The following is a 23,149-nucleotide window of genomic DNA, read 5'->3' on the forward strand; positions in this document are numbered from 1 at the left end:
TTTTAATTTCCATTTCAAGTTGTTACCTGCCCAAGCATTAATTCATTTACCCTGGAACATGGAAGGTGGCGAATAGTGAATGGTTCTCACTACGAGTATAAAACAAAAGTAGTTTTTAGCTGTGATCCTGGCTACCATGGATTGGGACCAGAATCCATTGAATGTCTTCCTAATGGAACTTGGAGCTGGAGAAACGAGAGGCCATACTGCCAAAGTAAGTATTCTACTATTAGTTATCCGTATTCAAACCCAAAACACATCCTCACCAGCAATCAACATCCAGATAGGCAGAGATTAACACCAAGATTAATTCTAGACCAACAATTAAGAAGAACAGGTAGTCCTTGACTTACAACAGTTCATTTAGTGGCACCAAAAAAAGGATTTATGAACATTTTTCATACTTACAACCATTGCAGCATCCCCTGGTCACCTGATCACAATCCAGACACTTTACAACTGACTTTCATTTTTAATGCTTGCAGTGTTCTGTAGTTATGTGATCGCCTTTTTGACCTTCCTATAAGCAAAGTCAAAGGGGAAGCCACTTAGCAATCATGCTACTAACTTAACAACTGCAGTGGCTCACTTAACAACTGTGGAAAGAAAGGTTGTAAAATGAGGCAAAATTCACTTAGCAACTGTTTTAGCAACAGAAATTTTGGCTCAATTGAGGTCAGAAGTTAAAGACTACCTGTAAGCAATACCCCAATCAAGAAACTTCCGACTCAGACAAACAAGCTAACAGTAAACAACAATTCAATCAAAGAATCTTCAAAAACACTCCCAGAAACACTGACTACTGGTATATCAATAGAGAGTAAACCCCATTCCCTCCTCTCACTGATGACACTATCTAGTTTGGTAGTGAAATGTCTACAAGAAAACAGCCAAGCTCAGAGAGCACCAAGGACCTCACTGTTCAACCCTGAACTACAAATATTATTGTCTGGCGGTATCATTCATATTCAACTAGCTCCAGGTCCTTATTGATTCTTATATTCAATAGTCATTTAATTCCAATATCCTTGTGTTTGTCTTGAAGACCAGCGAACTGAATCTTATAATCCTTTTTCAATATGGAAGATTTTTCATATGAGGATTATAAACCTATTATCCTCATCTTGGCATTACTGCTGCGGAAAAAATCCCATGGACTATATCAGTAAAACTTTTAACTACACAAGAATATCCTTGAAGCCTCCATAAAGCCAACATAATCATTTGATGCTTGTGGTTTTAAAATAAAGCACATTCACCAGTTTTATTCTCTGTAGTTTTCAGAATCAGACCTATCAGTAATCACAGAATCAATTTTATTTCATACAGCACAGTGTTGTTTTCTGTCACTTTACCTACACACTGTTTAAAATACACTTCAGACTAAAGATTTTTTTTTTCAAGTGGGTCTAATCCTAGCCAGTCCTAAAGGTTTTAACATTTTTATTGTCATTGCTATTTTTTTAAAAAAATATTTTTAATTAATTTTGCTGTTGGTATGAGTGTGACATATATTGCAAATACGTATATTTCTTCTTTTCAAAGTTATTTCCTGTGGAGAACTTCCTACACCTCCAAATGGGAATAAAATTGGAACACAGATTACATATGGCTCGACTGCTATCTTTACTTGTGACCTAGGATTCATGCTGGTGGGTTCAGCGGTAAGAGAATGTCTCTCTTCTGGACTATGGAGTGGAACTGAAACAAGATGCTTAGGTAAGGAAACACACTGGATGTATTTGTTTTAAAAACAAATGGGATATATTTTAGTATCTCATGTAACTTCCTGTTGTGGCCCATCAGTGGCCTGTGCAGATTGTAGCTGATTCCGACAACGAGGAGGCTGGTGTGGTGCTGCGCCAGCAGCCTGTGCAGCTGGCGCTCAAGTCGGACAGTGAGGAGGCTGGAGAAGATGTGGTGCCAGAGGCAGGGATTCAGCCAGGGCCTTCAGAACCTCCAGAAGCTCCTTTAAGTGAAGAGGACAAAGAGGAGGAGCCTCTTCTCAATGCACAGGCATGCAGAGCTGCCAAAAGGCAGGAGTGGCTCCTCAGGAGGAGGTCTCCTCGAGAGTAAGGCTTGGGGCTAATTGGCCACTCCCTTAGCCTATTTAAGGAGGAATGCCGATTGCAGCAAGCTGTAGGGAACAACTTTAGTTCATTCTCCTTTGTGTCTGGATTCTCTGCAAAATTGCTTCTGGGCTTTCTGCCAACTCTAGTAAGACTGTGATTAGAATTCTTGTAGGCTGTTAAGAAAGTTTCTTAACAGCCTTTGGTTGAAAAAGATTGAGTTATTTGAGTAAAATAAGCTTTGTATAGATTTTGTGTGTGCTGCGTTTTTTGGGGTCCATAGTGGGGCAGAACACTTCCTTATCAAAATGCTGACAGGAATACTATTTTTTTCCAAGGCATTTGTTTCCATTTCACCAGTGAGTCTCTTGGATTTGTGAACATGTGACCGATGAATCAACCTCACTGAGTGATGCTATTGTTAATTAAAGTTAATTAAAGTGAAAGTACACCATCCATTTAAGGCAAAATGATTATCATAGGGCCGTGATGGCGAACCTATGCCTGCCCTCTCTGCAGGCATGCCAACCTTCGCCCCAGCCCAGCTCCACGGCGCATGGTGTGTGCCTCCCACTGGCCAGCTGGTCTTCGGGTCTCTATCGTGCATGTGTGGGGGGTGGGGTGCATGTGGGTGACATACATGTGTATGAGCAGGGGAGCAGGGGGCATGCATGGGGGAGTGTAGGTTGGTGCAGGAGGCTTTCCAGGCCCAAAACAGGGTGTGTGGGGCAGCTCGTGCCCCATTTTGGACCTGGAAAGCCTCCTTCACCAACCTGGAAGCCAAAATGGGGCACAGGGGCACCGTGCAAGGTCCCCACGCACCCTGTTTTGGGCCTGGAAAGCCACCTGCACCAACGTGGAAGCCAAAACAGGATGCAGAGGGACAGGGTGCATACCTGGGGTTGCGCGTGCATGCATGGAGATGGGGCGTGGGGTTGGGCACTTGTGCAGGAGGCACTCACATTGCATTTTGGGTGTTCGGGTACGTGTGCGTGCATTCGCACACTCACACTTTGGGCACTCGGCACCAAAAAGATTAACCATCACTGTCATAGGGCATTTACAGGTTCCCAGAGAACAAGCTGTAATTCTTTTGGATCAAGAGTGTGGGTTTTTTTTTTAATTATTATTAATTTTTAATTATTTGTACAGTATATTTTGAGTAAAAAAAAAACCCAGTTTCTTCACTGCACATTATTTCCTAAATCAGTTTTACAACCTTGGCTTGGCCGTTTTAGTTTTAAAATTACATAGCATTTAAGACTCTTGACTGTTCCTGAATAACTTACTTAGTTTACGTTTTAATTGACAGTGTTTTGACTTTTCTACGCAAAGCAAAATATGAATCATTTTCAATCCTTTTAAATATTCATCTGAAGTTGAAATAAAGTAGTTATACTTCTTAGGTAATATTGCTTTTTCTAGATTGTGTTAAAGACTAAATATCAGTTCCTGATGGCGTGCTGGTTTCATGTAGGGCTTATTTATTTATTTATTTGCTTTATTTTGTTTTTAAAATGATGATATGGAAGTGTTTGATGCTGTTTTCTTCCCAATCTTGTTTATTGCTGTGATATTGTCTGGGAAACATCCTATCATTCAGTCCTGAACCTGCTTTGCTTACCAGACTAGACAAGGCCAGATGGATGCTTCTTTCCCGTAAAGCGAATATTCCAGTACTTGAATAAATCTTAAAGTATACCCTCCTAATTCCTTTAACAGACATATTTAATTACCGCTTAAGGAAGTATTTTATGTAGAAAGATAAACAGGATGCAAAACACAGTGGATACATTTAGTTATTTAGAGAGAGAGAAGTTAGAAAGCTAAAGAGAAGTTTCCGGAAGATGGGCTCCAGCACGAGTCCGAAAGCTCAGAAGACAAAACCTCTGGTCCTGGTGACCGACCCAGATTGGATTAACATTAACATTTGTCTTAAATGTTTTAATGTTTTTGGGGGCGGGGGAAGCTAAGTGGAACCATTCTATATATGGAATGTCTTTCTGCTGAAATGTTATAAAAAAAGATATATAAAAGCTATATAAAAGCTATTGCTTAATCTTGGACAATGTTGGCTTCATACTTTATATCCATTCATACCACACACACATACAAAACCGACACACTTTTACATCTATAAATATCCCTCAGCTCCTCCCTGTCAGAAGAAACAACTTTATTCAGAAGGCAGAAAAAAAAGAAGGAATGGTAAGCTAGCGATATTAAAGGTATCAGATAAGAAAAAAAAATGAAGTTGAAATAATTTAAAGCAAATCCAATCTCTATACAGTACAAATTTATCCTTGAAATCTTTTCTTTCTTCTATTAGGCCCATACACCAATACATGCAATTCTTTTTATTTTTAGACTTTTCACCTCTGCCTTTTTCAGGTTTTCAGCATTTCCACAATTCTCTCCAAATATCACTTTATTTTTCTGTCCCTACCTCTTAACCCAATCGCTATTAGGTCATATATTTGTTTTGCAATTCCGTCTCCACTCATCCTACATGATCAAATACTTCAACTTACTGTTTGCATACTGCTTGTTCACATTTGCTGTTCAGACATCATTCATGCAGCATCCGTCCACTCCTGATGCTTTGATGCCTACTTTACTCAACTTCATTTGATGTTTTTCCTGACATACCCCACCCTCATATAGTAAAGTGGTCAGAAGCATCCTCTTACATACGGCTTGTTGGAGCTTCTTCTGACAAATATTGATTCCTCACAAAAGATTGCATATTGCTGACATTTACCCAGCTTTAAATTTCTTCAACCCTTTTGCCATTTTTCCACTGTAAACAAAGACCATCTAAGGTACACAAATGGATAGGTTTGCTCTAGTTTTTTGTTAAATTTTATATAACTTGCAATCACTTATCCCATTTTGCCTGTCAAACACAACTACTTGGCCTTTGATACCTTAATTTTCAGATCAATATTCTTATTTGAATAGTACACTCTACTGTAGGTCATTCTGGTTCTCAGACAACAACCTACAATCATCTGAATACAAACGTGTGCATATAATGACATCTGTAACAATGTTCCTACCAGATTGGCCAAGCCAATTTTCCAAGCCACACTGTATTTCCTTCTTTGTTCATATCTAATATGATTACAAGCATTCTTGATATAATTATCCACATGCAGCCTGTTCTTTTAAACCATTTTTCTGAGGATTCCAGTTATTCTTGTACATTTTTTTTACCTCCATCGTGTACCACACTTATACTATGCAGCAAGCAGCCTTCAACATATGCAAAACATGCCATAATTCTATTTACATTAAAGGTAGTCTTCAATTTAGGTCCACAATCAGATCCAAAATTTCTGTTACTAAGTAAGGCAGTTGTTAAATGAGTCATGCCCAATTTTATAACCTATTTTGTAAAAGTTGTTAAGTGAACCATGTGGTTGTTAAGTGAGTCCAGCTTTCCCCTTAGACTTTACTTGTCGAAAGGTGGCTGGGAATGTGGCAAATGAGCCTGGACACTGCAACTATCATAAATACGTAAAATGTGACCGTAGAGAATGCTGTGATGGTCATAAGTGCAAGGACTGGTTGTAATTCAGTGCCATTGTAACTCTGAGTGGCTGCTTAAATGAATTATTGTACGAGGATTACGTGTGTTTTATTTTTTCTCTAAATTAAGAAACATATATATTTTTTCATACATTTCTGAAGAGCTGATATGTCTCTAAGGCCCCCGTCTAGGATAAACTTATCATTTTCCAAACTTTGTTGCTTGTCAGTAGTTATACTCTTTATCAATTAGAATTCTGTCCAATACTTTTCTGAGTACATCTAACAATCTAATTCCCTTGTAGTTTTGCTTTTCTGTTCTTCTGCCTTTTCCATCTGTATAGAGGAACAATAACACTATTCTTCCAATGCCTGAGGCAGAGATCCATTGTTTGCACATGAAAACTGTATATACAAAGGGTATTTACATGTTCTGCTTTTGAACCTTCAACACCTACAGTTTTATTGTTCTGCACCATTCTGATGTGTGTGTATCTCTATACACACACTCAGTATGTGTGTATATGCATAAACCGGTGCCTTTTAATCAGTTTTTGACTCCTGTGGACTACCGAGACAAGTCCTTGGCAAGATTTTGGAAATAGTTTGCCATTGCCTCTTTCCTGGGGCTAAGAGAAATGGACTGGCTCAAGATTACACCGCCAGATTTAGAGCTAAAGTGGGTATAGAACATTGTCCTAGTTGCAAGCCTGATTTTTTTAACCTTCACACCAAAGGGGATCTCTCACTTTTATTCCCTGACAAACTCCTTACAATCTCTAAAGTCCTCCTCCAGCATTTCTCACTTTACTTTTGAATAATTTATCTTTTTAAAAAAAAAAAAAAAAATTAACTCTGCAGGGATCTCATTGTTTAGCTTCTTAATCCACTCCCCAAACAATTTTTATTTCATCAAAATTGTTCTCATTTTCTCACACTTTTAATCTTTAGCATTCTTTGATCTTTCTGGTGATATTCTTTGCACTTAACTTTTTTACTTGTGTATACATTATGCATTATATTTCTTTCAACCTCATTCTTTTCAGCATCATTCTCTTAAATTCCTCAGCCACGTTTCCACATTTGTTCTGTCAATCATTCTTTTTCATTCTTACATTCTTTCCATTACAGTAACTCGATATATTATTCTGCCATACTGCAATATAATGTTTTTAAACTCTATTTTAAGAAGTTTCCATATCCTTTCCTGAACATATGCTTCCCATTCATCCTTTTGGGACAATATCTTCTAATCCTTAAAAAAAATGCATCAATCATTATTTTTCTACCTACAATTCTTTTCATTTCTTTTACTTCAATTTTTCCCCTCAAAATTTCTTAATGATATTATATCACATTCAGCATTAGTTATCACACATGCACCCTTCACTAATTTTATGAAGCTTTCATTGCGAACATTCAAACCATTCATGCTTTTAGATTTATATAAATTTCTTTGCTATATGTTTGTAAATAAATTTATGTCTAAGCCACATATTCAGAATGAAGAGACCTATTTCTAAAGAGATCTCCACAAGCCACAATTCTCATCAGATGGATGGATGGATGGATGGGTAGGTAGGTAGATAGATAGATGATTGATGATTGATAGATAGATAGATTTGCATAATTCATTGTCGTCATTGTTACCATATATTGCAATGTCTAGGTAGTCCTTGATTTATGACCCTAATTGAGCCTTTTTTTTTTGTTGCTAAGCAAGACAGTTGATAAATGAATTTTGTCCCATTTTATGACTTTTCTTGTCACAGTTGTTAACTAAATCACTGCAGTTGTTAAGTTAGTAACACAGTTGTTAAGTGAATCTGGCTTTCCCATTGACTTTGCTTGTCAGAAGGTCACAAAAGTTCATTACATGACCCAGGGATAGAGCAACCATCATAAATATGAGTCAGTTGCCAAGCATCTGAATTTTGATCACATGACTACAGGGATGCTGCAACGGTCATAAGTGTGAAAAACTGTCATAAAGTCACTTTTCTCAATGTCGTAAGTTCAAATTGTCACTAAATGAACTGTTGTAACTTGAGGACTACCTGTACCTATCACCAATCTATGGATTCCTGTTTCCATATGCACCTCCCCCAAAAAGGACATTCATACGTCTTTCTGACATACATTTTAGTTCTTTCTTTCAGGATTAACTCTGTATGTTGACTTTAATGCAATTATTCACTCCTCAAGGACTAGCTTCATTCAGACCTATTATCTATTTTTCCTTCCTCCTAGTTTCACAAACATGCAACACATCTATTTTTCTATCATTTCATTTGTGAAATCACGCTCCTTTCGGAATTACCTCTTTTGCATACCAGGGAAGCCATCTTGATGATGCCCTTCTACTTAGAGATATAGTGATTGAAGGAAGAGTGTCTAGGTGTGTGTGTGGGAGAAGTGGGGAAGGAAAATCCCAACTTGTCAGTAAGCTAAGGCTGTTTCTCTATCACAGTTCTCAGATGAAATTCTTGAAACGTAATCAGAATCTTGCCGAGAAAGATGATATTTTCAGGTTTATCTTTCATGTATCTTTTTTCCTGCATTATGCGGTAGGAAAGTTGAGATTAACCAGGGAATTGTGAAAATATGAAGAATCTGCCAGACCTTGTAATTATAACTAAGAAATTTATGGCTATTACACAAGATAAAATCAACTGCTATTATTAAAGAAACTGTATTAATGCGTACTTATATATGGGTTGCCAGGGTGCTATTAACACTATATATATGTTTTTTAACATGTATACTAATACTTCCATTGAGTATTGTTGATTTTTGTCAAAATCTTGTCATTTTTTTTACAAAAAGAAGAAAACAAGAGGGCCAGTGGGGTGAAATGAATAGTATTGGGGTGAACTGGTATTTACTCCATCTTCAGCCATGGGAATTAATTGGGTGATTTAGGCTACTCACACTTTTTCAGGCCAGCCTATCTCAGTGGCCTATTGTTGTGAAGAAAAATAGGAAAGAGTAGAACATATGTTACCTTGAACTCCCGAATGAAATGTGGAATGTAATTCTAATATACAAATTAAATCATGAGGATGAGAACTGAAGTATCTCATCTTTCTTTGACTAAACCTCTCATCCTCAGAAGCACAAAATGGCACTCCACCAAGAATCAAAAGGTTCTTCACTCTATCAATTCATCAAGCATTTGCTAACTGGTAAACAGACAGAAAGTCTCCAGTTATGTAAAGGGACTGATAGAATTTTTATGAATGGTTTGCTGATGATCCAAAGCAACATGAAAGGAGCACAAAGAGACTGCAATGTAATTATTCTTTTTTTTTCTCTCAGAAGAGCTTGTGGTGTGTGGTGAAGCATTATCTTTTTGCCCAAGCATCCTCACAGAATTACTGTGAGGATAAAACTGGGAAATAAGTATTATGCATGAAAAATGTGGAATATACAAGTGTCCTTGTTTAAAGAGTGTTTGTCAACCCTGAAGTTGGTAAACTGTGGCCATTTTCTTTTTTGCAGTTTCTAGGGAGATTTCTTTTCTCACTACTTCAGGACGGACACAGCTTGGAGCGAAAGGGCCAGGGGGTGGGTGTAGAGATTAGCGGGGGTGTTGTAGCCTAAATAAAATTCTTTCCCCTGGGAATCAAGGACATTCGTGCAGGTGTCTGCAGGGTGGAGATTGAGGTCATCTAGCAACTGGGCTGTATGCAGATTGGATCATGTGACTGAGACTCTGGGGGGAAGTGCCAGGATATGTTTGTGCCAATTTGATATGTATTACCCTGTTTTCCCCCAAAATAAGACATCCCCTGATAATAAGCCCAATCGGGCTTTTGAGCGCATGGCAATAAGGCCAAGTGCTTATTTCAGGGTTCAAAAAATATAAAAAAGGGTCTTATTTTCAGGAAAACATGGTAATAAAGAATGTTCTTTGAGGAACTTGCTTGCCTCAGAGTTTTTATTGAAGTGGAATGTATTACTTGGAACCCTGACATTGTCTTGTTTAGCAACTGTTAACAGTTACAATGGTAATGAAAAAATAACTTTATGACAAGTCCTCAGATTTATCATCTGGCTTTGCTTAACAACCAAGTTGCCAGTCTCTAAATGAGGACTACTTGTCCATCTAAGAAATGAATGGAGATATGTTTGTTTGTTTGTTTGTTTATTATTTGTATCCTGCCTTTATTACTTTTACAAATAAGTCAAGATGGTATACATATCCGGGGCTTCCGGTTTGGCTTCCGTTGCCGCCAGACGGTCCTTTGAGACCGCCAGCCCCGTCGCCCGTAAAGAGCCGCCTTTACTGCTGTAATGCCAGTTACTTAAGAGACGATTAAAAACATGAAAATATAGCTGAGGCAAAGTATTGGTTTTTACTATTTTGAGGAGAGTGACAGATCTCTGCAGTGCTGTGCTTTTGGGATGTGGAAGATGGCCTTTAATTGAGTGGATTGGAACTTTCTATTTTGGACTCTTTGACAAATGGATTACGTTTATGCTGAGCTATAAGGCAAGAGAAGTATGGGACTGGGGCATGCAGAAGATCTGGTTGTTACCCTAATACGGTGGTTGGAATTAATAATCTAGATGAAAGACATTACAGAAGACACTATATGGAATATAAATATAAAGTCACTCAAGTGGTTTTATATATATGAAAACATTTATTATTGATGGGGGCAGATGGTAATTGAAGATACTGAATATACTGTTGGAATTAGAATTTGATGTTACCCTAACATGGGTGATGGAATTAACAATCCAGTTGAAAGACATTACAGAAGATACCATATGGATTACAAGCTTAAAGTCATTTGAGGATTTTATCTATATATGGAAATATTTTTTAGTGGTGTGGGCAGAAGAACAAAGATATTGAAAATATTATGTATGGTAGACCTGCAGGAAAGTGGGTGGAGATAGGCTAGCTTACTGATTGTTTAGTTTAGGAAAAGGGATGTTATCTTATATTAATATATGTAAAAGATTTGAATTAAGAGATATATGTATGGGGGAGGAGGAAATGGATAGATTATGAGTTGAAATTGCCAAATTAGGATTTATTATATAATTTTACAGCTGAATGTTGCTTTGAAATGTATAGTATAAGGGGGATATAATAATATTGTTAGAAAGAAAGGGTCAGCATATGGGGGGTGGAGTAAAAAGGATGGTAAAGTATTATATAATCTGTTATTAATTTGGGTTTTATTCTGGAGAAGCCACAGGGGGAGGGGAGGGGGAGGGGTGGGGTTAGGGAGGATGGGGGAAAAAAGGGGGGGGAAATCTGTATTTGAAAAAACTTTTTCAATAAAAAAAAAGATGGTATACATATCCAACACATCTTTCTCCTTCTATTTTCCCCACAGCAACAAACCTGTGAGATAGGTTGGGCTGAGAGAGAACAAGTGGCCCAAAGATTGGTCCCCTAAGGCAGGACTTGAACTCACAGTCTCCCGATTAAGCCTGGTGCCTTAACCACTAGACCAAACTGGCTAAAATAAAACAAACATTGTATTAGAATGTTTTATCTATCCATCTAATGAGAAAATGTGCAATATACTGTATATCAAAAATGAATGAAGAAAAAAAAATGCTATAGAATGTTTATTAATTTACCTACCCAAATAAGTATTTCTATATGTTGCTAATTTAACAAGCAGAATCAGTGTGCACATTATGTCAGAAATCAAGCCATTCTACAAATTCTCTTTGGTAGGGAAAAAAAATTGTAGTAGTAGCGTGTGTGTGTGTGTTTGTGGATAGATAGATGATACATACATATTAGGAGTATGAGAAGTACCACACCATGCAGAAGTACCACACCATGAATGAGGAACTACAGAGTGTGTGGAAAGCAATAGCTAAAATAGTCCCATCTCAGCACTTCTATCCTAAGATCCAAGAAGTTCAGTAGTTCCTTGGAATAACATTAGAGATCTCTATCCAGAACAGTGCAGTGCAAGAGTGGTATTCACTTACCTTCACTACCAGTTCACAAATGTGAGCGCACACGCTACCTCCGTGCATGCACAGAGCCTTCCGTGCATGCACAGAGCATCAAAAACGGGACGTGATGACGTCTGGATGGGTGGGTGGAGCTTCCCGCAGCCACGGCTGAGTACCACCATTAAATAAAAATGGCTGAATACCATCACTGGTGCAGTGCTAGGAACAAATAAGATCCTGTGTAGAACCCTCGAATCCCCAGATCTTTTGTAGAGGACCCAAGATTGAAAAAGACACCCCCCTATAGCTTTGAGAAAGTTGGATTTTTTCTTGGTATTTTAATGCTTTTTCCTGTCTCTTCTTTTTTCAGAAACACACACATAAAAATCTGTAGGTCCAAGAAAGGTTACCCTACCCCCCCTAATCCTCCCTCCCCCCAAAAATGCAACACTTTCCTCAACAGTAGTCTACTAGTTCAGTTTGACAAACTAAATAAATTCAGAATGAAAAACATTATGGACATTCCATTACTCACAAAAATAAATTTGTGCTGATTGAGAGAAGAAATCATAACTTTTTTGCTTTGCCATTCATGGTAATCCTTTCACTGGAAATTACCATGCAATGCCATGTTTTATTAATAGTGTATGAAAAATGACACAGGAAAGCCACTTGGTGGTAAGTGTGGTATGCTATCTGATGAACAACACAAATACAACTTGCTTTTTTATTATTTAGGATGGCTGACATAGGTCTCTATTTCATGCAATGTTTGGAGGAGATACACTTTTTTGCTAGATTGTGCTTTGTTGCTGCTTCCTGTTGCTGCTTCCTGCTTCCTGCAACAAAATTATTACAACTTTCTGTAATATATCACGTCTTTTTTAAATTTAGTACCCAGGTCAGGTGTCAGTAGAGATTGAGATTGAATCAATGGATTGAAGTGGATTCTGACCAGGACTTGAGACGAAGGTTTTTTTTTTTCCCCTCAAGAAGAAATCAAAAGTATTTTGTTGTTATTGTTGTTGTTTTATGGACAATAATTAAATAACCTTCTCATATTTTCAAACAAGCTTAAATTTTAGGGCTCATTTTTAGACATGCATTGCAATAGGGTAAGAATTATGTAAACAAAAAAAAGAAGAAAGAAAATCATCAAAAAACTGTTGATAAGAAGGGGATTAAAAAAACACTCAAGTTTTAGTAGGCTTTTAATGTGGCGGCTGTTCTCATGTTCATGCCAGGGTCAAAGAGATATCCTGACTCTCTTTATCATGGACATCATTGAAAGAAGAATTTGAAGCACTTGAAGTGGGCTGGAGAATTTGTTCCCACTCATTGAAAAGAAAGGGAATTAAACAACCCACTCTGGGGTGGTTACACGTAAAGAGTTACCAATTATCTGTAATATTATCATTATTAAAATCCCTGTGCATCCTCTTGTTCACAGCATAATGAGACAGCCATTCTGGAAGATGAGCTGGGGGTGGGGGGATAGAGTGGTTTCCTTGGAGATGAAATTGACTGTAAATTAGAGCTCTCATATCGGAAATCGCATTATTTTATTTCCACAATTCATATATCATTTTCTTTCAAAGGAGGTCTGTGCCATCATGCGTTTTAGCACTTAGCTAATGAGAATTGAGGTGTGTGTGTCTATGCAAATGGATTTTCTCAATCTATAGGTGTAATATTGCAGCCTTATGTTTAGTGTAGATGTATTAACTTGAGTTTGTGGGTGAAGGAGTTGAGATAACAGTTAGCATCCATGATGGGCATTTCTAATACATTTAACTGTAAGTGGCTGGTAAATTGATGGTAGAAAGGTGGATAGATGCCCCCCACTCTACACACACACACACACACACACACATTTAAGAATATAGCTAAAATACATGCAGGATAAGCATACTACTCCTGGGACAATTAAATTGGAGGTAGCTCCTCCCACTTCAGATAGAAATGAAGGTTGCAACAAGAATGGCAATAAAGAGTTTTATATATTTCTGTCCTTAATCCAGTTTTGGAGAATTAGTTAAAACATTGACCACTGGTTCAGCAAGGTAGGATTAATTGACATTTAATGTGACCAAGGAAGATGTTGAGGTACAGTGTCTGAAATATTTGTGGGGAAAATTGTTTTTTGTCAGTTCTGTGCTATTATGATAAAAAGGCTGCAGAGAGATTGTGAAGAAATAGCCATCTAGTTGACTTTTCATAGATAGCTGTTTAGTTCAAGGTTACTCAATAGCATTAAAATCTAACAGTTCAACCATTTCATTGACTCTCACAATATTTATTCCATAAAGACATGGGAGAAAAGGTAAAATATGAAATATATTATTCAAACAGCAAATACAAAAGAGTAATATTAATCATATCGGAAGAAGAAGAATGGTGTCCCCATTTTTAACTAACGTTGCATCAATTTCTGTGCTTTATTTTAGCGGGTCATTGTGGAATTCCAGATCTTATCGTTAATGGTCAGGTGATTGGTGAAAATTATGGATATAGAGATACTGTTGTATATCAGTGTAGTCCTGGCTTTCGGCTCATTGGTTCTTCTGTACGGATATGCCAGCAAGATCACAACTGGTCTGGTCAGCTTCCATCCTGTGTGCGTAAGTAACACAAAAGAGGTTATCATGTGATTTATGATATCATGTGCTTTATGATATTTTTCTTTTTTTTTAATTTTTTTATTGTGATTTTCCCTTTACATATCTCTAATATATAATTAACAGAACTGTGACATTGTTTATACAAAATTCAAAATTCAATACAGCATATACATTATATACATTCTATTTCTAATCATTCTATTTCTTTATGTATATTTCCATTTCTTATTTCTATGGTCTATCCATTCGTACCATTTTTCCCATACCACATAATAATCTGAATCATCTTGTTCCTTTAACTCTAATGTAAATTTGTCCATTTCCGTGCAATCAAATATTTTTGGGATCACTAATCCCTGTGGCGGTGTGCTATTTTCCTTCCAATGTTGCGCAAACACAATCCTTGCCGCTGTTAGTATATGTAAGATCAGACATTTTATCTTTCTATCATATTTTTTCTTAAATATTCCCAGGAGAAACTGTTCCGGCTTTAATTCTATTTGGCAATTGGTTAGATCTTGCATCCATCCTTGTATCTTATATGATATTTTTCTAAGATGATGAGAGGGATAAAGTTGGAAGAAGAGCTAACAGAGAGGTTTTTTTTTTTGCTCAGATAAATTGTGTCGGACTATTGTGTCTAGGAAGGACCAGTCTGGAGACAGATTTTCCTGGAGAAAATCTATTCATGCAGTTGCTAAGAGTGGCTTCATGGCACATAAAGCCAAGAATTCATAGCCAGAAGAATAGGATTGCAGCACATTTGTATCTATCTACAGTATCTTGGAAAAAGCAGTGCTATACTGAAAGCCAAAAAAAAAAAAAAAATCTTAATTTAGAATTGTACAGGATATTGTTTTACATATTTTATTTATTAATACTTAGTTTTATAATGAGATCCTATTAAAATACCATATTAGATATTGCTATAATTTAGAATAGAATTCTGGGTACAAATCTTCTTTATTTTTAAAATATTTTTTATTATTTTTTTTCTTTAAAAACAAGAACAGAAACAAACACAAAACATAAATTTCCATTTTACAACAATTTCATATTGGTCTTCTTTTAAAATTCATGTTTTTCCCCTTCCCATCTTTACATATATTTATATTTGTGGTTCCCTTGTTCCTTATTTATGTATATATTTTCTTATATGTTATACATATTATTGTATCTATATATTACTTTACATATATTGTCTGTTTAGTGACATATTAGTAATCCTTCTTACTTGCTGTTCCTGACCTCTAGCCATTTATATCATTTATTCTGTATTAAATAATATTCTGTTTCATCTTCTTCTTTTATCACTTTCGTCAATTTGTCCATCTCTGCACAATCCAAGTCTTTCCTTATCACCTCTTCCTCTTTTGGTACAGTGTTGCTTTTCCAATTCTGTGCATATGTTATCCTGGCTGCTGTTATAATATGTAAAATTAAATATTGTATTTCTTTGGTATAGTTTCTGGAGAGTATTCCCAATAAAAATAGTTCCGGTTTCCAGTCTATATGGTATTCAGTTATCTGTTCAAGCCACTTTTTGATTTTAGTCCAATATTTTTTTTGCAGATGCACACATCCACCATAAATGATAATATGTTCCATAAGATTTCTTACATTTCCAGCAAATCGGTGACGTATTTGGAAACATTTTGGCGAGTCTCGCCGGCGGGAGATGCCATCTATAAAACATCTTGTACTGATTTTCCTTGTACACCACTGACATGGTCAATTTCACATTTGTTTCCCACCATTTTTTTCCATTTCTCCATTTTTATACTGTATTGAGTACAAATCTTCTTGTATCATGCACTTCAGTACATGTTTCCTGAAAAATAAATAAAATGAAAAATAAATGTAGTCACAATGATGTAGCCATTAGAATTTGATGTTCAGGTCAAGCAGGTAATAAACAGGTGAAACATTCATATCAATAGGTTATCACAAGAGGGTTTTTCCCCCTTTTTTCAACCTATCATTAGATTCATTAAACATTATCTTATGGAGTTTAAGACATACAAAGCAAACATATGTTGTGAATAAAACCTAACCTTTCTTTTCCAGGATATTTTCCAACATGCAGCATTAGTAAATATATTTCTAAATTGACTTTTAAGATATATTTAATTTAAACGTATTAGTGAATCTGAGTATTTCTGGACTGTGAAGAAAATATAAAAGGATTAAGTTACTATTTACTATTTTGCAGATCAGATTCTATTTATAAAAATAGAATCTGCAACAAAATATTCTGTTATCCCATTCACCTGCCTCTTTCTTCTGTCAGTCTTAGCTTTTCTACGATCAGTATTCAGCATTCTGAAATATAGGGTACACTTACAAATTAGGTCATTAATGAATTGGAAATAGTAAGGATTTGGGTGTGGACACTGACAACACCATTGTTTTCTCATGCAACACTTTCTCCTTTCTGTGCAGGATCACCTGGGTAGTCTCCAAAATATCTCACAAAGTAAGAGATTAACATTGTTAGCTATGGTGTCTAATTATAACAATATTCCTTCTCTTTTTCTTCTTCTGATATTAGCTGTCAGTTGCGGTCATCCAGGGAGCCCAATTTATGGAAGGACAAGTGGGAATGGTTTCAATTTCAATGATGTTGTGACATTCTCTTGTAATACTGGCTATGTTATGCAAGGACCAACAAAAGCCCAGTGTCAGTCAAATAGGCAGTGGAGTCAACCACCACCTATATGCAAAGGTAAGGGTTGGGGAAAATTTGATAGATGAGATATGTCAAAGATAGTATTTTTTAATGAAAGGGGTGGGTATTTTAATGATAGGGAGTATGCTATTAATATTCCAGTTAGACAACATCAAATGGAATGGTACTTCGGATATTTTTATTCTTAGTCTTCTGTTCAAATTATTTTTTATTTACAGAAATGTCCGCAGCTAACATGGACATTCAAAATGCTAGCTATGATTCATCAGAGGTCCTTGGTACTCTCTGAGCTTGTTTGTTTTCTTGCAGATGTTTCATTACCCAAACTGGGTAACATTATCAGTGCATAGTGCGCTGATAATGTTGCCTAATTTGGGTAATGAAACGTCTGCAATAAAACAGCCAAGCTCAGAGAGCACCAAGAAACCCTCATTTCAACCCAGAGCTACAATTATTTTCTTCTATCCATTTAATCCACCATTAGCACAATTGTATTCGATTAATATATACAGATAGTCCTCAATTTATGACCGTAATTGAGCCCACCATTTTAACTAACTTGTTAAGTGGCTCACCATTTTTGGTATCGGGCATTTTTTTTTTTTTTGCAACAATAAGTGTAGTTTGCCAACAGAAAAGTTGTATACAGTCACATAACCATGGAGCACTGCAAATGGCTATAAATGCAAATTGGCTGCCGAGCAGCCAAAATGCATTCATGTGACTATGGAAGAGGTGACCTTCAGAACTTCACATCTGGGTCATAACTCCCTCCCACCCAAAAAAAAACTATCATAACTTCAAATGGTTGTTATGTAATTAGTTGTAAACTGAGGACTACCTGTAGTTGGAAAACTATCAGGAAATCCAGGGTCATATGCTAGATTATAAAATAAAAGTATCACAGCATATTGTCCCTGTATTATTGTCAAGAGAACATCATGGATGTATTTATGGAATGTCTCAGATTTAAAGAACTTTTTATTGGTAACCTACCTTTGTAGGAGTATTTCTGTGTGCAGGTAACAGAAGGAGTATTTCTGTGTGCAGGTAACAATGACTGAAGCATGAAACAATGCATAAAACTGGGTGCAATATATTTTGAAATTTGTTTTTCTTAATATATTTGTCTTCTCTTTCACTGATTTTTTTTTTGTTTGAAACTACACAAACTCTGTAGATGTCCTCTTTTTTTGTAAAGTTCCCTTTAAAAAAAATAAAAACCTTCTGCATCTTCTGATAAATTAACATTAACACATTACTTGGAAAAGATAAATTATTGGGGGGGTCACTGAACATTAATTTATAATAGTTTAAACTTTATTTTTCTAAAGATCAAAGTTAATATGTGTATTGATTGCAGTTTCTTTTTGAAAAGCTGAAACATCCAGGAAATTTCATTGGTTTAAAAAGGGGAAATTGAAACAAATGAGTTGCTTTAAAATCAACAGCTTATATCCATTTTCTTTCAAACCAGTTCTTGAACATCCTGAGAAATAAATTGATTAGTATAAAAATTAATCAAAACTGCCTGTTGGCGGCTAGTTAACTTCTTAAATAACTTCAAGCAAGCAGGTCCTTATATGAGAAGTTAAGCAAATTTATTCCCTAATAGTGGGAAATAATTTTTTTTTTAAAAAAAAACCAGAGCAGCATTCACGCTATGAAAATGACTCAGGAAATTTGTAAAAAGTAATTTTTAAAAATCCATTCTGAACTGTATAGGACTGCCACTTATCTTTTATTTAACATTCCAGCAATTCTTACTGTTGTGTTATGTTTTTATATTATATAATATATTGTGTTATTTTCTTCTTTTCTTAGAGGTAAACTTTTTATTTTGTTCATCATTATAATTTTTTATTTTATTATTCATATTCTGGTTTGTGTATGTTTGTGAAGTGTTGTAAAGTTTTCTTTGAGTAGGTGTGGTGGCCCGCCAGTGGCCAGCAGAGCTGCAGCAGATTCAGACAGTGAGGAGGTTGGGGAGGAACGTGGGCCAGTCCTGGAGTCTGGGGAAGGCTCGGACAATGGCTCTGAGTTGGAGACAGAGAGAGGGCCAAGGCCATCTGGTAGTTTTTTGCTGCCTCTGGAGTCTCCAGAGTCTGACATCAGTGAGGCAGAAGAACAGCATGAGCCTGTTCCCAGTATGTTCATGTGCAGAGCTGCCAGGAGATAGGAACAATTAAGGAAACAGGGTCGACTTGGGAGTAAGGCTTGGAGATAATTGGTCTCTCCCATAAGATATAAAATAGAAACGAACGGGACTTGAGCTTTTGCAGGAAGCAATTAGTTCATCTGGTTAGTAAAAGCTCTGGAAAAGCTCTGTTTGACTCTGTGCTAAGTTTGGCCTTGCCCTGCATTTGGCAATTAGTTCTCTGGCAGCATTCCAAGGGAGATAAGGTGAGTGTTTGTAAACACTCCTCTCAAAGCCTTGCAGACTGTAAATGAAAGTACTTTACAGCTGTATGAATTAAAGAGGTTTGTCAGGACTAAGTTTGTGCTGTTTACTTTCTAAGGAAGCCTAGGTCAGAACAGTAGGTGGCTTTTTTCTTTCAGTTTTCTAATCTTGCCTGTAACTCTGGAATTTTCTGAGAGTCATTATTTACCATCCAAGTTCTAGCCACACGTGATCACGCTTAACTTTTTCAAATCAAGTCAAGTTGGAATAAGTGCTGGTATATTTCTCCTGTTAAAGGACACTTCTTCCTAGCCCGATGCTTTAATCATCAGAGCAGCAAACACCAACGCTATTTATTTATTTATTTATTTCCTATGGTGCCGTGATGAAAATTAGTTAAAAATGAGAAACTGCCCTTACTTAAACCCTTATATTTCTCCATATAGAGTGATGATGATGGGGAGGAGAAACATGTTTAATGCATGCTTTATAGCTGATGTGATGGATATGGCTGCCACAGAGAAAGCGTAAAACTGTGAAGTTCAGAGTTTGAAATTACTTAGCTGCACCGCTGGTTAGCATGATAGAAATTATTGAATGTGTCTGGGCTGAGCTAGCAAGATATACTGTTGTGCAGACAAAGAACACTAGGTATGCGCAATAAGTTGCCTAATTATTTTTGACAAGACAGATAATGACTATAAAATGTAATTTTCATTCAGGGCAATATTTTGCAGGTGCTGCAATCTTTTATATTAGCTTTAGGAAGTTTGTCCAAAGTGCTCCTTATATAATATTATATATGAAGATTATGCAATTCTGTGGTTACCTATAAGCAAGATAGGTAGGCTTATTTACAAGAAAGCAGTGCATTTTCATTAATATTATATCTCTCCTAATGGATGTGAATTGGAAATAAATGTGACTCATTTTTAAAAAGGAATGTGGATGTTAAAAAGTACTGCTATGCTTCAGTATTAATTCTGTAGGGTTACAGAGACTGATAAAGTGGCATTAAGTTTTATTCACATAAAACCACCACTCATTATATGATACATTAAATTATAGAATGTATACATACAGAATACAATGCATACATTTTTCAAGTTTTTTAGTAAACCCAAAAAAATGCATTAAAAACACATAGTTTTTTTATATTCTAGCATTAATTAATGTTAACTTTACACATCTTTGATATTATTTTCTAATGTGAAATATACAGATCATGTCAATTTCTGTTATTGCTCTTGTTTAGTGGTCAACTGTTCGGATCCAGGAATCCCTGGAAATTCTATAAGAGAAAGCAAAATAGAACATGGAAATTTCACCTACGGTACAGTTGTTTTTTATGACTGCAGTCCTGGATATTTTTTATTTGGGTCTTCAATTTTAGTCTGTCAACCTAATGGACACTGGGATAAACCTCTGCCAGAATGTATTAGTAAGTATTTTAAAATATTGGTACTTATAATTAAAATTTGCAAGAAGAGCAGTACTAAACACTAGTATTCAAAGAACTTCACAGCTGTTATCCAATTCAATTGTTAGAAAAACTGATTAAGGTAAGTCAGTGTCTGAAATAATATGGAAGCCTTGGGACTATAGGGAAAACCAGTTAAATATGAGCCAACAGTGTGCAGCGACAGCCAAAAAAGGAAATGCAATCCTAAATTCCATTAACAGAGGGATTCAATCAAGATCAAGTGAGGTACTAATTCCACTCTATCACTCTTAGTAAGACCACACCTAGAATACTGCACCCAGTTTTGGTCACCACACTATAAAAAAAGATGTTGAGACTCTGAACCAGTGCAAAGAAGAGCAACAAAGATGATTAGGGGACTAGTGACTAAAACATATGAAGAACAGTTACAGAAAGTGGACATGGCTAGTCTAGTGAAGAGAAGGACCAGGGGCGATAGCAATGTTCCAATATTTGAGAGGCTATCACAGAGAAGAGGAATTCAACCTGTTTTCCAAAGCACATAAAGACCAGACAAGGAATAATGGGTGGAAACTGATCAAGGAGAGATTCAAACGAGAAATAAGGATAAATTTTCTGACAGTGAGAACAATCAACCAATCGAACTGCCTTCAGAGGTTGTGAGAGCTTCATCATTGGAGGCTTTCAAGAAGAGACTGCCATCTGTCAGAAATGGTGTAGGGTCTCCTGCTTGGGCAGGGGGTTGTACTAGATGACCCACAAGGTCTCTTCCAACTCTGTTAATTTGTTAATCTATTTATTTATTTTTCAATTTTAGTTAATCTCAATCAATTGACTTTCATTAGGCCACACTCAATAATTTTCAATAAAATATTTTCAATCAAAAATAAAATAATTAAATCGATAAAGATACATAACAATATCAAAAACAGATATTCATTATGTGTTCCTCAAGTTAGTGCAGGGCAGATCCTTTCTATTATCTTTGAGCTCTATCACCTTATACCAATAATATAATCCATCTGATTTCTGTGTAGTTCTGCTTCTACAGTTCATGTATTTAAGTATCATTTCAGTTGTTTGAAAACTGTGTTCGTGATAAAGAAATAATTGGATTGGTAGAAATTAGGATGTTGATCTCCTGCTTTATTTTGGTACCTAGTCCATGCAATCTAACTACTTTTTTCCTCCTTACTCTTTCCAACTTTAGTTTTTCCATTCTAGTGTCCAGCCATAAGTAGTACATCTGGCTTGCATGTTTTATCACATTCAAATGGAACTTGATAGTAACATTTATTAGAATTGTCTTCTTCAGTATCATTATGAGCCCATAAACTTGGACAATTGTCCTATTAAAAAGAGGTCCACAAGGTCCAATTCATATTATTCCGTTGCCCATTGCATTGTACCCAAGCAGGTGCTTGCAATTCTCTTACTGCTCTTATGAAAGCAGTGGCATTCCTTGCTGCCAAAGGTGCCTTTTTGAAAGGCAATAGCAGTTTGTTTTTCCTTGAAAATATTTTGCTTCTCATACAAGAACCTTCTTCAGTTGAAGCTTCTTGGATGAGGTCAACAATAGACAGTCTAAGATTAAAATTTTGGGGGTTTGGGGGAGAAACCACAGAGTCAGGTAGTGCATTCCAGGCATTGACCACTCTGTTGCTGAAATCGTATTTTCTCCAATCGAGTTTGGAGCACTTTATCTTAAGTTTGTATCTATTGTGTGCTCGTGTATTGTTGTGGTTGAAACTGAAGTAGTCATTGACAGGTAGGACGTTGTAGCAGATAATTTTATGTACTACGCTTAGGTCAGACCGAAGGCAGCATAATTCTAAGTTGTCTAAACCCAAAATTTCAAGCGTGGTGGCATAAGATATTCTGTTGCGAGTAGAAGAGTGAAGAACTCTTCTCATGAAATATTTCTGGACTCACTCAGTTGTATTAATGTCCAATATGCAGTGCTAGTTCTTCATAGACAATAGAATCTCTTCTTTGTTTTTTAGGTCCTATGTGGAAAATAATATGGTTTTCTGACTGAAATTATCCCAGTTCAGTCCACTGAGATTTCTCTGATGCCTACGATGTCAATGTTTAGTCATCTTTTCATATGCTGAATTTACCTATGTTCATTTATTTATTTTATTTAGCTGTAAAGCACTCATCCATCTACCAGAAAGAATGTCTCACATTCCCAAGGGCAACCCTGTCTTTACTATTTCAGTTTTTCTTTTTGTACCTGGCAACATCAATAATCATATGTCCTAAGAGCTTTAATCTATCAGCATCCTAAACACTATTAGTGCTCTGAAAGATCCTCAGCTCTTCTTCAGTAGCTTGATGAAGACCATCTGACCTGAAGGAACCATCATGGCACTATATCATCAATCACTTTATAATGCCTCTTCATGTGGTTTTCCTGGATTTACAGAATATATAATGTCTCTTCATGTGGTTTTCCTG

The 23,149-nt window shown here is 36.3% G+C and overlaps 1 protein-coding gene across 1 annotated transcript in view; it reads left to right on the forward strand.

The window, feature by feature from the left end:
* CSMD3 (CUB and Sushi multiple domains 3) overlaps positions 1-23,149 on the forward strand; it is a 700,075-nt gene that overhangs the window by 611,877 nt on the left and 65,049 nt on the right. Inside the window, exons 51-55 of the mRNA XM_070942050.1 lie at positions 20-214; positions 1,546-1,719; positions 13,982-14,155; positions 16,707-16,880; positions 20,501-20,686. Of these exons, the coding sequence (XP_070798151.1) occupies positions 20-214; positions 1,546-1,719; positions 13,982-14,155; positions 16,707-16,880; positions 20,501-20,686 (903 nt within the window). The remainder of the gene's footprint in view (positions 1-19; positions 215-1,545; positions 1,720-13,981; positions 14,156-16,706; positions 16,881-20,500; positions 20,687-23,149) is intronic.

Source organism: Pituophis catenifer, unplaced genomic scaffold (genome assembly GCF_029215685.1).
Source record: "Pituophis catenifer annectens isolate HBS135680 unplaced genomic scaffold, rPitCat1.0.hap2 SCAF_3, whole genome shotgun sequence".
In the NCBI taxonomy this organism is placed as follows: domain Eukaryota; kingdom Metazoa; phylum Chordata; class Lepidosauria; order Squamata; family Colubridae; genus Pituophis; species Pituophis catenifer.